We start from the raw sequence: 16,126 nt of genomic DNA on the forward strand, positions 1-16,126 counted from the left end.
TCAGACAGTGCCAGACGATCCCAGCAAAGCCAATCTTTTTGAGTCGTCTCCGCAGCTTCCTCTCTGAGGGATTGTGGGTAGCCACAGTGCATTGCGGGGAAATTAGTGCACGCTTAAATGGTTAAACAGCCGCTGTCTCGTCTGAGTGCCATGTGATACTGAAGCTAATACTGGATGAGAAAGGCCTCTATGGGGACTAATGTGAAATGCATTACATGACAGAGTGCATTGCAGAATATAAGCAAACAGAGGCCTGAAACACGTACACATCATACACAAACGCACAAATACAGTCAAGCTCATTGACTGAACCCAGCATACTCGTGAGATGAATACTACATGAGGCAAAATGAGACAAACTTCGGTTTGAGTGAAATGTGCAGGTTCAGGGCGGAGAGAGAAATGAAGGAGGGACATGAAAAATGGACGAGAGGAGGGGTGAGACTGAACGGAGAGGCACAGCAGTACTTCAAGTGGAAATGAAAAAGCATGTAATCCCATGGCAGGTAGTGGGTGAGTGCATTTATGTTAAACAGAGGGGGAAAGTACCAAATTGCACGTCATCAAAATTCTGGTCAATAACCATTTCAGAGGATTATTTAAAACACAGTTAAAGAGAAATTCTACACATTTTCCAAATTTTCTGCACAATTCAATAGATAAAATATAAACAGAGTAATTCAGGTTTGGTGTGAAATGGTCCACAGTGGTGGTGATGGGAACCAGGGGTTGCCATGACTGCAACACAATGCCATTTTATTTACTATCCAAAACCACCAGTGAAGCTACACAAGTCTTCTGAGTTTACATGGAATGTTGATGATGGTAAAATAGTGGAAAATCTGAAATAATAAGTTTTCTTTGGGGACTATTTTGCCCTATAACACCCTGCATGTACCTCTCTACCATGAATGTAGCTGTGAAAATTCCACTTTAGGCCAAAATCTAACCTTAAAACTATCAGAAAACAATGTCACAGGCATCTGACAGTGTCCGTAATCATTTCATTTAATTGCTTTAATCTGTGAGCGACCTTTTGAAGGCATTAAACCCTTCGGACGTCTGGTTCCTATCACCACCACTGTGAACAATTCTATGTAAGCTTTAAAGCATGTCAGACCACTCTGAATGACTTTGTTTATATTTTGACTGTTTAATTATGCCAGTCTTTTTAAAAAATCACCCTTTAAGAGGATCCATGTAACTCTGTCGGTGGAGCTGAAGGCTGCTACAAAATAGATCCTCTAGCCAAACATAGCAAAATGGACAAACAATGATGAAAAGCCATGCATTAAAAAAAAACGCAAGTCTTTTTACATGTGAGTGGTCAGATAGTCCAGGATTGCCACATTACACTAAATGCTTTGGTGTAAATAGTTACAACAGCTTAGAACTGGTCTTTGCATATGAAAGTAATGGTACCCAGCAAGCAGATGGAATTGGCCACGACTGAAAATGCAAGAAAAATTGGGTGAAAATTAAAAAATAAAAGTAAAAATCATGCACAAAGTACACAAAAAGACATGTTTTAAAGGCAATGGTTGAAGTCTATATAGGACCATTTCTGGCTTAAGTGGTTCTTTGCATGGTGAACTTCCTTAGATTGATAGATAATGTGTTGTATATGTTTGAAAATGGCTCGAACATTTGACGCTGTAACAATAGTAGAATCCTTTTTGGTGCTACATGTTCGAATTACAGTACTGTGTGAGTCAGAGGATGTATTTAATTCATTTGAGTTCCAGTCAAAACAACCATTAAGTACAAGCTGTTCATTTTTCAGCGTCAAGAAAAAAAAACCAGAGAACATAATTAACAGAAAATTACCCAGAAGCCTCAACAACGCAACCTTTTTTTAGAATTTAATGTGTCCACATTTCCCTTCATTCCAGCTTTCCTTTTTTTCAGGAGTCTTACTTTCTCAAAGAACACACCTCCAAAGTTCAGTCTTAGAAGCTGGTTGATCATTTTCTGAAGTAATCAAACCCATTCAGTGGTGTTGAGGTCTGGACTCTGGGGTTGTCAGTCCATCGTTCAGCTTCTTTGATTGATGTGTCCGTCTCCTTTTCTCAGTGAGGTTCTTCTTGATCAGCTACACATCCTTTCAGGCCCACAGCGCTGAGTCGTCTTCTCACAGTGGAAGGATGGACAGAAACACCTGTGGAGGTTTTCAGATCTGAAGCAGCTTGATTTTCTCCTCTCTCTCAGAGATGAAAGCTTTAAGTGCTGTTTATCTGATGGGGGCAGTTTTGGGGTCGACCAGGTCTTCTAGGCGGTTGTTAGGAGGCCCAAAACCTCTGTTTTTACACTTTGACTTTCAGCTTTCTTACGCAAGTGGATTATCTTATATCTAATCTTCTCAGAAAGACCTCCTGAAAAATTAATAACTTGTATTTTAACAGTTGTTTTGACTGGAAATTAAAGAAATAAATAAATGCAGGGTAATCTCTGACTTATGCGCAGTAGTGTACACTACATAAAAGGCAAAAAGTTTGTGTGCTTTCTGTGGACTGTGTGGTCAGTCCTGGCCCAGTTGTTGCTGACTATGCAAACACATGATCTGAATTCGATCGTAGATCTGCTGTATGTGCGCACGAGGTTACTGGACCAGAATACCAAGTAGTGTCCAGTGTGAATCACCTTAAAGTTTTAAAGGGAGTGTCATTCTGCGTAAGGTGAGTGCAGGATACGCTCAGGCGGTCAATAAGCACTTCCTCTGCAGCGAGGGCTCCTTAAGGATCGTGGGACAGTCTAATAGGCGTTCAATCAAAGTGACACTCGGGTCAGAACAGAAACGAGTGTGTTTGCAACTGTATGAATGAGAGAGCGAGCGAGCCAGAGAGAGAGAGAGAGAGAGAGAGAATCTATAGTTTGTAATCTGGAACGGCCCTCCAGCAGCCCCAAAACCTAACATGAAGCATTCTGGGAGGGAAAAAAAGGCCTGAAAGATGATCAAAAGGATATGCGATCAAAAGAGAGAGAGACGCTGAAAGAGCAAGCGAGAAAAAAGGAAAAGAAAAGGTTTACTTGCTTTCGCTGAGTTGGCAAATGCTGCGGCTGACAGGGGAAGAAGCTGTTATTGTAACATCGATAGGAGTTGGAGAATATCTGGTGGGCTCTGTGGCAGTGATAGGCCTTCAGAGGTGCTCATGGTTCATCTGAAATCTAAAAATGTGCTAAGATTGATTAACCCCTTAAATGGCCAGGGCCTGCCAGCAGGCCCAAAGCTTTATTACACACTTCTATAACCTAAGAATAGCTCAGCCAATTTGCATTGAAGTCCCTGTAGTTACTGAATAATTAGCCTTTGTGTGTAATAAGCCTGAGATTTTAAGGGGTTAAAAAATAAGGATTTATTTTGGACGTAGCATAGAATAAGAACCTGACACAACAGATATGGAGTGTAATGCAGGCATGTATGAAGATGTGGCTGGATCTCTGAAAAATACTGTTGGCTACCCCCCCAACCCCACCTTCACCTTAACCCAAAGGTCAAGAATAAGGTGGCTCTGAATTGATATTGAGTCAAGACCAAGTTTAAACGGCGCTGAGACCAAATCAAGATCGAGTCTTGTCTCACGGGGCTGGGTGTGATCTCATAACAAGGGCTGCTTTTCCACTATTGAGCCAGATGTTTCTCAGGGCTGTACTGGGCCGTTCCACGCTGGTCCGGACTCGCAAGACCAGTTAAGGTTTCTGTTTCCATCTGTTGTACCGCTAAATCAGAACCAGGAAATACCCAAGAAAACTACACAAACGAATGGCTAACTGCTAACAGGCTACTAGCAACATACACACCACCCTCCACAAACACATTTGATTCCACCTGTCACTCCAACACAACAGGTGTTATTTGAGCATCAGTTACTGAAACAGCGGTCGGTTCTATTTTTTATCTTTCTGTCACTTCAACACCAGTCATTCGAATTTGTGCTCTCAGATACGACAGAGAGGAGGTTAATTTCAGCTTTCTGTCTCTCTAACATCAGCCGCCCGACTTCGCTTCCTCAGGTATGAGTCATTATCGTCTAAATTTGGGTCAGTAAAGCTTCTGTTAGTCAGAATCGAATCTGTTCTGTGGTGAGTAGCACTGGCAGCATGCTAGCTAAGCTAACGCTGACCAGCTACTCTCTTCTAGCTGGTTAGGCAGCACCGTTTAACATTTAGAAATTGTTTTTAGTTTGAAGCTTTGATGTTTATTGAATGGTGGATTTAAAATTGTGCACTGTTTTCATTTATTTAAGCAAACTGAATTTATTTAAATGCTGTCCGGTTTGAAATTAGCTGTGGCACAATACCGACATAAACATAGAACCAATCAGCGAACAGCTACGGTTCTGTGGCCCTGAGTACAGTTAGCTAACCATGCCAAAAAAACAGGGCTGAGCCCGGTTGTTCTGTGTCGAACCATGTCCATGTGGAAAAGCCACTGGAACGGTTACCCTCCATGCTCGGAACTGTTCTGCCCTGCAGTGGAAAAGAGGCCAAGAAGATCTGGGGCCAACCTGTTAAACTTTTGGTGCTGGATTGCACCACAAACAAGGATTCACCCCTGTAGAACTCGCCCCAAATTGCTTTAGTCTGGGCTTTTCAATGTCCAGAGTAACACAAGCAAAACAGGCTAGCTGGTGCTATCGGAACTGTGTGTTTTTACCCGCAGCACACATTTACATGCTTTAGTTGGAGTTTCTGGGGGACTTTTTAACCATCCATGAACTGATGACAGGCTTGTTGTCCATTGGATGATGCTGATGAGTGCACCATCGTCCCCTACTTTGAACTTTGGATTGGTTTCTAAATTTCACACTCAGCTTGTGCCCACCCTGATAAGTCTAAATACCCACCAAAGTACCTCAAAATTTCCCATGGCTGTCTCCAGACCTTCTTGTTACCAGATCACGTCTAGCCCTGCGAGACTAGGGCTGTGTCTGAAACATGACAAACACTGCCCACTCATTCAGTCTTCTGAGGCAGGAAGGCACTTGGTCATGTCCCAAATGAATGTTTGTAAAAAGCACTGCCTGCTGAGGTTCCTCTGTTTGCCCGTGTTTTGAAAGAAGTGGAGATGCAGCCTTATATATCCCATAATTCTTTGTGTCAGTGCCAATGCAGTTAAGAAAAAAAGCAGAAAACACCAGCACTGACACAAATATAATACACATGCCTTCATCAGACACTGCCATCTAAGGCACTGACTTAGGAGCCAGCACAGGCAGCAAGGCATTTTCGGACACAACCCAGATCAAGTCCAAATGATTGAGAGCCAATCTTTCGGCTGCTTCCTGTCCAAATAACTCTTTCCAGTTGTTTGGTGGCATCCTTTAAAAGTGACCTGTATCCCTACAGATTCATCTGGAATGACCAAAACTATTATTTTCATTTTACTTTAATGTTTTCATGAATTATATAATTACACAGTTATGTAATGAGTTACATTTACATACGTAACTCAGCAGACTTCAGCTCACTGCCTCATTAAACACACCTGATCCAACTCATTAACTAATTAGCAAGGCCTTCATGAACTGAATTCTGAGCGTCAGCTGAGGGTAAAGGCTAATATCCGCAGCCCTTTGGCCCGGAAGGTCCCTGGTTTAACATGCTTGGTTTAGAATGTGACTCCAACAATTTTGGGGATTTCCTGAAGACAATCAGGCACCAGCGTCTCAAATTCCTTGCCGTTCAGAGGCCACAAACAGAAGCACAGATTTGGTTCTGAGTTATCTGAGTGTAAGTCAGACAGTCAAGACCAAAACAAGTCTGAGACGATAGAAAAAACACCAAAAATGGAAAAGAAACTTCTGTCCTACAACAATAGATTTAGCTGTCTGGGAGGTGTGGTCAGTGCTTCTTTGTGATACGTGTGTAAATGTGTGTGTTTATGTGGACTAATATATGGACTGCTCCTCCTATGTCCATATAAACATGTACATCAGGACACAAACACAAAAACTGACCAGTGCTTTCCCTCAGTGATCACTTGTATGGCACCTGATTTTGCTCATGACCATTTTCCTCATGTCCATCACTGAAACGGAGCAGCTCAAAGGCCCAAAATCCCAGAAAAGGACAGGATCCCTGCTGAAAGTGAGGAAGAGGCAACAGCAGCAGGAGAAGAGAGAAGGCCTGAGGAAGGTACCGATAAGCGTGAAAGCAGGAGTGAATGAGTGAACGGAGGGATGAAACAGGGATGAGTGTGCTGTGTGAGATTAGTGGTAGTTTAGTGGTAGTTTAGCAGAACTTTAGAGCCAGTTGTTCTCTAGAGCTTCATCACCTGAGGCCAGCCTCGTGGGGGGATATGGAGGAACAGCTTGTCACTCTTCTAGTAATTCTTGTGGTGTTATCTCGAAGATGTTAATTCTGACCTTTTAAAGCCAAATGGCAAATCATCTTCAATATTACACCATAATTCCAGTAGCATCGAAGTACCCTCTTAAACTTTAATGCTACGTTTACATGTTGCTGTAAAAAAAACATTGTTCCATGCCTCAAAGCGGAATTGGTGCAGTAAGTGATGGTACAAGGCCGACAGCAGAATGCAGCGATGGCATTACTGTAATAGCAGTAGCGGAAGTGTTTTCAACACAAGCTAAAGTTTTTTAATGGTCTATTTCGAATCAAGTTTGAGTTTTGCTGTGCATTAATGAGTACGTCCAGACGCTCAGCACCTGAGTTTCAGGACAAAGTCATCATCCAAAATCAGCTTTTGACAGAAACTTCTGCTGACTGTTGGCGTACGCTGACATTGGTGGAAGAACTTTCCTTGGCTGCTCCATTGAAAAATACATCTTCTTCCGTCTACCATCATCATGTAAATGGCCTTCAGTGTTAAAAAAAAATGTTGGGTCAACTTAAAAACTTCTTTCAAAGCTTTTTCGAGTTAACATGATTCACCAATGAGCCTTCCGCCCAATGACAGCTGGGATAGGCTCCAGAACCCCACCGCGACCCAGAAGGATAAGTGGTTTAGATCATGGATGGATGGATGGATGATTCACCAATGAGTTAACTCAAAAAAGCAGTACATTGTCATGTAACTTGTTGGCCCAACATTTTTGTTTTGGGCCCAGGCTTAAATTCCTGACTCTCATAACTGCAGACCTTACACATTAGTTTCATAGACGTTACTGAATAAGTCATAGTAGTTCCTGAATAATTTAAAATAGTTACTAAATAATTTGTAGTGTTTATTGAATAATAAGTAGTAGCTACTGAATAATGCATTGTAGTTTGTATAGTATAGTAATTAGTTATTAGTAAAGTGTTGTATAGTAAAATGTGTTTCTTAATAATTAATAGTAGCCACTGAATAATTTAAAGTAGTAAAGAAATCATTTATAGTAGTCACAGAATAATTTAAAGTTAATTTGTAGTGATTAACAAAAAAATCATCATTACTAAATATTTCCTAGTAGCCACGGAATAACTAACTTAAAGCAGTTAATGAATAATTTAAAGAAGTTACCAGGTAATTTAAAGTATTTACCAAATAATTTACAGTAGTTACCAATTTAGTCGTTACTGAATATTTCCTAGTAGTGACAGAAATATTAAGAGTGGTTTCAGAAGTAGTTGCATAATAGCCGAAGAATAATTTAAAGTAGTTCATGAATAATTTATAGTAGTTACTGAATCATTTAGAATAGTTACCAGAAAAGTTAAAGCAGCCACTGAATAATTTAAAGTAATTACCAAATAATTTATTTACCAAATAATTCACAGTATAAATAATATATAGTAGTTACTAAGTAAATCATACTTTTACTACAATTCACAATATTTACTGAATAATTCTAAGTAGTAATTGAATAAGAAGTTTTAAGATTAATAACTGAATCTTAAGCCTAAGTTTTAATATTAAAGGGCAGTTTAATGACCTGGACGACTGATGACCTTCACAGATATCGTCAGTCTGATACTGTGTGTAGAGAATGTGTGTGTGAGAGTAAGCAGGCTGCGAGAGTGAGTGTGCCATTGTGGTCGTTGTCATCATTTCTCCATTGCCTTTATGCTGCTCCTGTGCCTCCATCAGAGGATTCTGGGAAGTGGGAGGAGCCTTTTGGGAGATATGAAGAAACAGAAGAAAGAATAACAGAAGAAGAGGGTGTTGAAGTGGAAAAGAGTGAGAGGGATGAGAAAGGTACCAGTTCAGTCTTTCCCCCTAGCTACCTTGCTAACTTTAGCTTTTAGCTTGATGTTATTTCTGTTATGTGAGTAATCAGTTAAACCATCTTGATGACTTGAAGACAGTTACTTGTTATATGGCTGTAATAAAGTATTCAGCTTTCTAGCAGTAATGTTAGCTGCCTTGCTTCCTTCTGCATTCGCCAGAAAATAAGCACAATTCAAAGCAGCCCACCCCCAAAAACCCACCCCAAAGCAGTTATTCAAAAGTTTCTCCCACCTTCAAGTTACACCGCCAGAAGGAGGCCCTTGCCCAGGAAAGCAGGAAGTGAGGGTGTTGAGGGAGATTTCAGGACTGCAACTGCTAAAAATAATAATAATAAAAAAAGTTCTGAACTTTGTAATAACGTGAACATAGTAAGCACTCACACGTGCTTGCTTTTTAGGGGAGTTTACAGTCTATGTTTTCAAAACCTGCACTAGAAATGCAAATAAGTTAACAAGCCAAATTTGTTCCCCTCCCCAACTGCTGGCCTCTATGGTGGGGGGTCCGCCACTAAATCAGGTGGAGTGCAAAGAGGGAATGTGTGTGCAGAGACACAGACAGTTCTGAGCACTAAAGCAGGCTAATATTGTTTTTAAATCTCAGTGTGTGACACAATCGGCACGCACTGATCAACAATCTGCTTGGTCGCCACATGGTTCATTTGCATAAAGTTTGTCCAGCATGGGAGAGTGGATGTGTGTTGGTGGTTAGATGTGTCAGTTATATGTGTGTATTGCCATCTCTCACCTCATTATATCATGTTATCACACAATCTGTTTGGCGTAAATTAGCAAAAAAAAAGCTAGTTTTGCATGACTGCCATGGCTCACATCACTTATATGCTGCTTAAAATTTCAGTGTACCCAGCTTAAAACACCTTCCCGCACTTAGGAAGGGTAAGGAGATGTTTATAACAGATGAAGCAATGGTACATATTTCATTTTGGCCAGAGAGCCCCTTTAAATACATGAAACAAGTTGAAGAGGGCCGGGCCCTTCCTGAGTAACATTCTTGCCTGTGTTTGGGACAACAGAACAGCACTAGTTTCAAGTTTTCCAGCCAGACGGCTCCACTAACTGCATTGTGACCAGTTTGACTGGCATCATTGGACATGAACAGTTTCTTGCTGTTTCGATGGACGTTACAACATAAGGAACTTTATGCTGAAAATAACCGGTTAAGGAAATTGGGGTCAATCAGAAGAGAAGCTATAGAGGACAGAATTTCAACTTGATGTGTGGAATAAGCTTTGCTAATAATGATAATAAAGGGCTCCCAGGTGCAGCCATCTAAGCATTGCCCCTGACATCAGGAGATCACAAGTTCAATCCCTGGTGACACTACAGCCATCAAAGGCAGGGAGTCCAAGAGAGCACAATTGGCTTCGCTCTCTCTGGGTGGGTAGGATGGCCCCAGCTTCTCCCCCATCACTCAACGCGATGCTAGTCAGTGCAGGTGTCTGTTAGCTGACGTAACAGAACTGGTGGTTAGTGTTCTCCTCCAAGTGCATTCGGCTGTCCAATGGTGCACTTCGAAAAGTTGCAGTGGCGCTTCACAGGTCTCAGATGAAGCCTGTGCTAGCCTTCGTCCTCCTAGTGCTGGTGGTATCGTGTGGTTGAGAGAGTCCTAACTAGCGGGTGGAATGAGGTATGACTAGACTGAGGAGAATAGTGGGGGAAAAATCCAAAAAATACTGATTCTGTTATCGAACATATATTAGAGTCGTCAATAGATGTTGCAAATTTAAGTGGATTGGAGTTGATGCTTATGCCACATGACTCATTTCAATCAGCCAACAGTCCACCTGTCTCTTCAGAACCCGAAGAGAACCCAGTGTCTAAAGCTGGCAGGCCCACAATGGAGAGGGGTGAGCAACTCTCTGAGAAAGAAGGAGAGGGAGAGGAGAAAGAGTCAGAGATAGAAGGTATGGATTAGTTTGTAGCTTCCCATTGTTCCCTCTTGCTTTAGACTTAGTTAGTGTTACTTATTAGTGAGTATTACATTTCTCACCATATCACATCTCCACTGATCTGAGAGGGCAGTGGTCAGGACAAATATGGTGAATCCTGACACTGCTGTCCAGTGCCTCAACACTTGGAGGAGAATGCTAAGCACTCAACTCCCAGACTACAGTGGCACATTGCACAGCTGGGATTTGTACCTGAATCTTGGCTGTAGGGTGCACCAGGTGGAGACCCTGTGTTCTGGGTCAGTTGTTTATAAGTATACAAGCCTGGTTTCACAGAAATGTTTACATTTTTGGCTGTTTTGAGAGTTTAGTTGAAATTTGTTTTGGTCTCTTATAAGTCTGTCATTATGGTAGTGAATGGTAATGAGTAATTCTTATGGAGAGGCAATAAGACTGAGACTAATCCTGGACCCCTCAACTTACTGCTGTGATCTTTACTACTATCCAAATCACCAGAGGAAGAGGGGAGGGCACAAGAGGAGGATGAAGGTGGAGAGGAAGAAGAGAAAAGAGAAGAAGTAGGAGAAGAGAGGGAAGCACCTTCAGAAAATGTGGAAGAGGATGAGAGAGAGAGAACCTCTGAAAGAGAGTGGAGTGAAAGACCTCCAGAAAGACAGAAAGAAAGAGAGGGATCATATGAAAAAGAAGGGGGAGAAAGACTCACAGAAAGAGAAGAAGAAAAGATATCATCTGGAAGACGAGGGAGAGGAAAACCTTCAGAAAGAGAGGAAGAAAGAGAGAGATCGTCTGAAAGAGAGAAAGAAAGAGAGATATTGTCTGAAAGAGAGGGGAGAGAAAGAGAGGAAGAAAAAGAGAGATTGTTTGAAACAGAGGGAAGAAAAACACCTTCAGAAAGAAAAGAGCAAAGAGAGAGATCATCAGAAAGAGAGGGAAGGAAAATATCTTCAGATAGAGAAGAAGAAAAAGAGAGATCATCAGAAAGAGAGGGAAGGAAAATATCTTCAGATAGAGAAGAAGAAAGAGAGAGATCATCTGAAAGAGAGGGAAGGAAAATATCTTCAGAAGGAAAAAGAGAAGAAGAAAGAGAGAGATCATTTGAAAGAGAGGGGAGAGAAACACTTTCAGAAAGAGAAAGAGAAGAAGAACGAAAAGAAAGAGAGAGATCGTCCGAAAGAGAGGAGCGAGAGAGATCTTCAGAAAGTGAGGAAGAAGAAGAGAGATTATCTGAAAGAGAGGTGAGAAAAAGACCTTCAGAAGGAGAGAAAGAAAGAGAGAGATCATTGTTTGAAAGAGAGGGGAGAAAAGGAACTTCAGAAAGAGAAGAACACAAAAGATTGTCTGAAAGAGAGAGGGCAGAAATACCTTCAGAAGGAGAGGAAAAAAGAGAAACATCATCTGAAAGAGAGGGAAGGAAAAGACCTTCAGAAAGAGAAAGAGAAGAAGAAAGAGAAGGAAGAGAAAGACCTTCGGAAAGAGGAAAAGAAGAAGAAAGAGAGAGATCACCTGAAAGAGAGGGAAGAGAAAGACCCTCAGAAAGAGAGAGAGAAGAAGAAAGAGAGAGGTCCTCTGAAAGAGAGGGAAGGAAAAGACCTTCAGAAAGAGAAAGAGAAGGAAGAGAAAGACCTTCAGAAAGAGGAAAAGAAGAAGAAAGAGAGAGATCACCTGAAAGAGAAGGGATAGAAAGACCTTCAGAAAGAGAGACAGAAGAAGAAAGAGAGAGGTCGTCTGAAAGAGAGGGAAGGAAAAGGCCTTCAGAAAGAGAAAGAGAAGAAGAAAGAGAAGGAAGAGAAAGACCTTCAGAAAGAGGAAAAGAAGAAGAAAGAGAGAGATCACCTGAAAGAGAGGGAAGAGAAAGACCCTCAGAAAGAGAGAGAGAAGAAGAAAGAGAGAGGTCCTCTGAAAGAGAGGGAAGGAAAAGACCTTCAGAAAGAGAGAGAGAAGAAGAAAGAGAGAGATCATCAGAAAGAGAGGAGAGAAAAAGACCTTCAGAAGGAGAGGAAGAAAAAGAGAGATCATCTGAAAGAGGGGAGAGGAAAATACCTTCAGAAAGAGAAAGAGAAGAAGAAAGAGAGAGATCATCAGAAAGTGAGGGGAGAAAAAGACTTTCAGAAGGAGAGGAAGAAAGTGAGAGATCATCTGAAAGAGAGGAGAGGAAAAGACCTTCAGAAAGAGAGAGAGAAGAAGAAAGAGAGAGATCATCAGAAAGAGAGGGGAGAAAAAGACCTTCAGAAGGAGAGGAAGAAAAAGAGAGATCATCTGAAAGAGAGGAGAGGAAAAGACCTTCAGAAAGAGAAAGAGAAGAAGAAAGAGAGAGATCACCTGAAAGTGAGGGAAGAAAAGGACTTCCCGAAAGAGAAAGAGAAGAAGAAAGAGAGAGATCATCTGAAAGAGGGGAGAAGAAAAGACCTTCAGAAAGAGAGAAAGAAGAAGAAAGAGAGAGATCACCTGAAAGTGAGGGAAGAGAAGGACTTCCCGAAAGAGAAAGAGAAGAAGAAAGAGAGAGATCATCTGAAAGAGGGGAGAGGAAAATACCTTCAGAAAGAGAGAAGAGAAGAAGAAAGAGAGAGATCACCTGAAAGTGAGAGAAGAGAAGGACTTCCCGAAAGAGAAAGAGAAGAAGAAAGAGAGAGATTGTCTGAAAGAGGGGGGAAGAAAAGACCTTCAGAAAGAAAAAGAGAAGAAGAAAGAGAAAGAGAAGAAGAAAGAGAGGGGAAGAAAAGACCTTCAGAAAGAGAAAGAGAAGAAGAAAGAGAAAGATCATCTGAAAGAGAGGAGCGAGAGAGATCTTCCAAAAGTGGGGAAGAACGAGAGAGATTATCTGAAAGAGAGTTGAGAAAAAGACCTTCAGAAGGAGAGGAAGAAAGAGGGAGATCATCTGAACGAGAGGGGAAAGAAAGATCTTCAAGAAGAGAAGAAAAAGAGAGATCGTCTGAAAAAGAGGAGCGAGAGAGATCTTCTGAAAGTGAGGAAGAAAGAGAGAGAACCTCTGAAATGAAGGCACAAGAGAGACTTTCAGAAGGAGAGGAAGACCGAGAGAGACGCTCTGAAAAAGAGGGAAGAGAGAGACCCTCTGAAAAAGAGGGAACAGAGAGACCCTCGGAAAAAGAGGGAAGAGAGAGACCCTCTGAAAAAGAGGGAAGAGAGAGACCCTCAGAAAAAGAGAAGAAGGTTGAGAAATCATATGAAAAGGAAGCGAGAGGAGGCCATGAAGGAGGGAAACATAGTGGAAAAATGCATGAGAAAGAAGGGAAAGGTAGATCTTCAGAAAGGGAAGAAGAGAAAGAGAGACTCTTGAAAAAGGAACGAGAGAAAGAGGAAGAGAAGGAAATCCTGTCTGAAAGAGAGGAGCGAGAGAACCTCTTTGAAACAGAATGGAAGAAAGCGGACAAAATAGAGGACAAAGATCACGAGAATAAGAAAGGTAACATGCAGCCAGTGCATTGTGGGTAGTGTAGTATTTGCTAAACAGTAGATGCTGCCAGTAGTGCTAGTCATAAGTAACTGCAGCAACTTGTGAAAGATAATAGTGGAAACACCTTTAGGATTGTGGGTAACGTAGTTCACCTCAGTGCTTGCTAACTGCTCTGTAACTTCAGGCTCTGTACCCTGCAGTAGTCGACCTTGCTGCTGTATGTATGCGTGCTTTGACTGCTTGATGAAGGAGCTGTGTTAAGGGAATAGTACAGCCTGAAAGGGCCGTGGTGTGTCCAGTTGAAAGGATCTGACGTGCCTGAAGTTGGACTCCCTGCTAGTGCTTATTTATTAGTAAGAAGGCTGGAGTGTTTGGGTGAAGCCCTCGCCCAACCAGACTCCAACTTTTTCTGTGTTAAAGAAGAATAAAATCTTTTTATCTCTAAAGCTCTGCTGAAGTTTCTGCTGTCTGGAGGACCTCAGCCCATGAGGCTAAAGGGCATCATATACGATGACTTTAAAGGTGAGGCAGAAATGGATGGATGAATGGATGGATGGATGGATGGATGCATGCATAGATCTCAGCATACCTATTGTGGATGAGATGAATGAATGAATGAATGAAGTGGAAGTGAAAGTGCCTGAATACTTTCCCCTCACTGCAGATCTCAGATTTCTCATACTGGATGGATGGGTGGATGGATAGATCTCAGCCTTTTGGTAGTTGATGGATGGATGGAGAGATAGATGAATGACTAGATGGATGGATATATACATAGATCATAGTTTTTTATAATGGATGGATGGATGGAGGAGCAGATGCAAAGATCTCAGTCTTTTCATTGTGGATGAATGAACAAATGAATAGATAGATACATCTCAGTTTTTACATAATAGATGGATGCATGGACGAATGAATGGAAGGATAGATGAATAGATCTGTCTTCATTGTGGATGAATAAACAAATGGATAGATAAACACATCTCAGTTTTTTCATAATAGATGCATGCATGGATGAATGAATGGAAGGATAGATGCATAAATCTGTCTTTTCATTGTGGATGAATGAACAAATGGATGGATAGGTACACAGATCTCAGCTTTTTCATAATGGATGGATGGATGGATAGAGGGATAGATGCCTAGATCTCAGCCTTTTGATTGTGGATGAATGACTAGATGGATGGATGAAGGGATAGATGCATAGATCTCAGCCTTTTCATTGTGGATGAATGACTAGATGGATGGATGGATGGATGAGGGGTAGATGCATAGATCTGAAGCCTTTTCCTTGTTTACGTAATGGATGGATGGATGGATGGATGGACAGATGAGTGGATAAATAGACTGACAAAAAGAGATTTAAAAGAATTGTTGGAGACGGAAGAATCAGACAGCTGGTCTGAATGTGGCCATTTAAATATGACCTGTTTGAAATGTGTTACCATCATATGGAGAGTGTGATGACTGGACACTATAAGCTCTAATCCAGGGATGTCCAGTCTTATCCACAGAGGGCACACCTGATTCCACTCGTTTAACCAGTCAGTGTCAGTCTTTAAACAACTGATCACGTGAGCTTCTGCTTTGTTGCAATGCAGCCCTTTGCGGATAAGACTGGACAGTCCTGCTCTGATCCTTTATAGGATAAATAAAGGGAAAAACGCGTTTAGGGGCAAATCACAGTGAGTTCTCATGGTGTATTTCATTCATTTTCTTCTTCTGACGTTTCCCTGATGCCTCCTCTCCTGCATGGTCTGTGCGTGATGTGGCAGGTAAGTGTAGTTCCAGAATCGAGGAGTGTGTGGTCTGTCCTGTAGGTGCAGATGAGTGTGTGTACGTGCTTATAGGTGAGTCTGTGAGTGTTTAGTAATTGGTCATTTATATTTCATTGCCCTCCTGTTACTGTATGCTGAGATCAGCCTTTTACCAAATCCTCCTTCTAGAACAGCACATAAATATTTCACACAACAAACACACAAAAGCAACTAAGCAGTTCTGAGGATTAAACGTAATGAAGAAGAAACCAGGGCTCTATCAAATATTTTCATTATTGAATACTCCATCAAATATTATCTCAAATATGTGAATATGCTGTAAAAAAATAAGGAAAGCCCAAGATATGTGTTATGTTAATAAATACCTTTTTATCCTGTTGTTATTATTGCATTATCAATATTATTATTGTCAAAGATGCACCAAAATTTCAGTGACTGAAAATGATCAAAAGTGCAGCAAGTGTTGAAAGAAAGAACCAAACATTTTGGCTGATAGAAGCACAAGATTAAGTAGGCCTGCACTGAAATTTCAAAAACCTGTACTTAACAAATAATCTGAAAGATTAAAAATGCTGTTTTCTTCACTCTCCTGAACTGATGTGTTCAAACAGTTTGAGCAGCAGCAGATCAACAGTGAAACAAACAGCTGAGACTTGCGTTTCTATAGAGTTTTTAGCTTACATGCTTTTTAAAGCAGCACTATTGAAGTTTTTTGTTGTTAAATCTGAAATAAGATGCATTACTGAGTCCGAAAAAAACGTTAAAATGTGGTGAGCATGTGCTGCAACGAGTCAACCTGTAAAGCCTGACATAATCATTTAAAAGTTAGAGGTGTG

At 41.2% G+C, this 16,126-nt stretch overlaps 1 protein-coding gene across 1 annotated transcript in view; it reads left to right on the forward strand.

Moving 5' to 3' along the window:
• LOC118819764 (netrin-G2-like) overlaps positions 1-10,105 on the forward strand; it is a 102,303-nt gene extending 92,198 nt beyond the window's left edge. The window contains exons 6-7 of the mRNA XM_036587668.1: positions 8,033-8,140; positions 9,987-10,105. Of these exons, the coding sequence (XP_036443561.1) occupies positions 8,033-8,140; positions 9,987-10,105 (227 nt within the window). The remainder of the gene's footprint in view (positions 1-8,032; positions 8,141-9,986) is intronic.
• The last annotated feature ends 6,021 nt before the right edge of the window (positions 10,106-16,126 follow it).

This window comes from Colossoma macropomum, unplaced genomic scaffold, assembly GCF_904425465.1.
Source record: "Colossoma macropomum unplaced genomic scaffold, Colossoma_macropomum, whole genome shotgun sequence".
NCBI classification, from domain to species: Eukaryota; Metazoa; Chordata; class Actinopteri; order Characiformes; family Serrasalmidae; genus Colossoma; species Colossoma macropomum.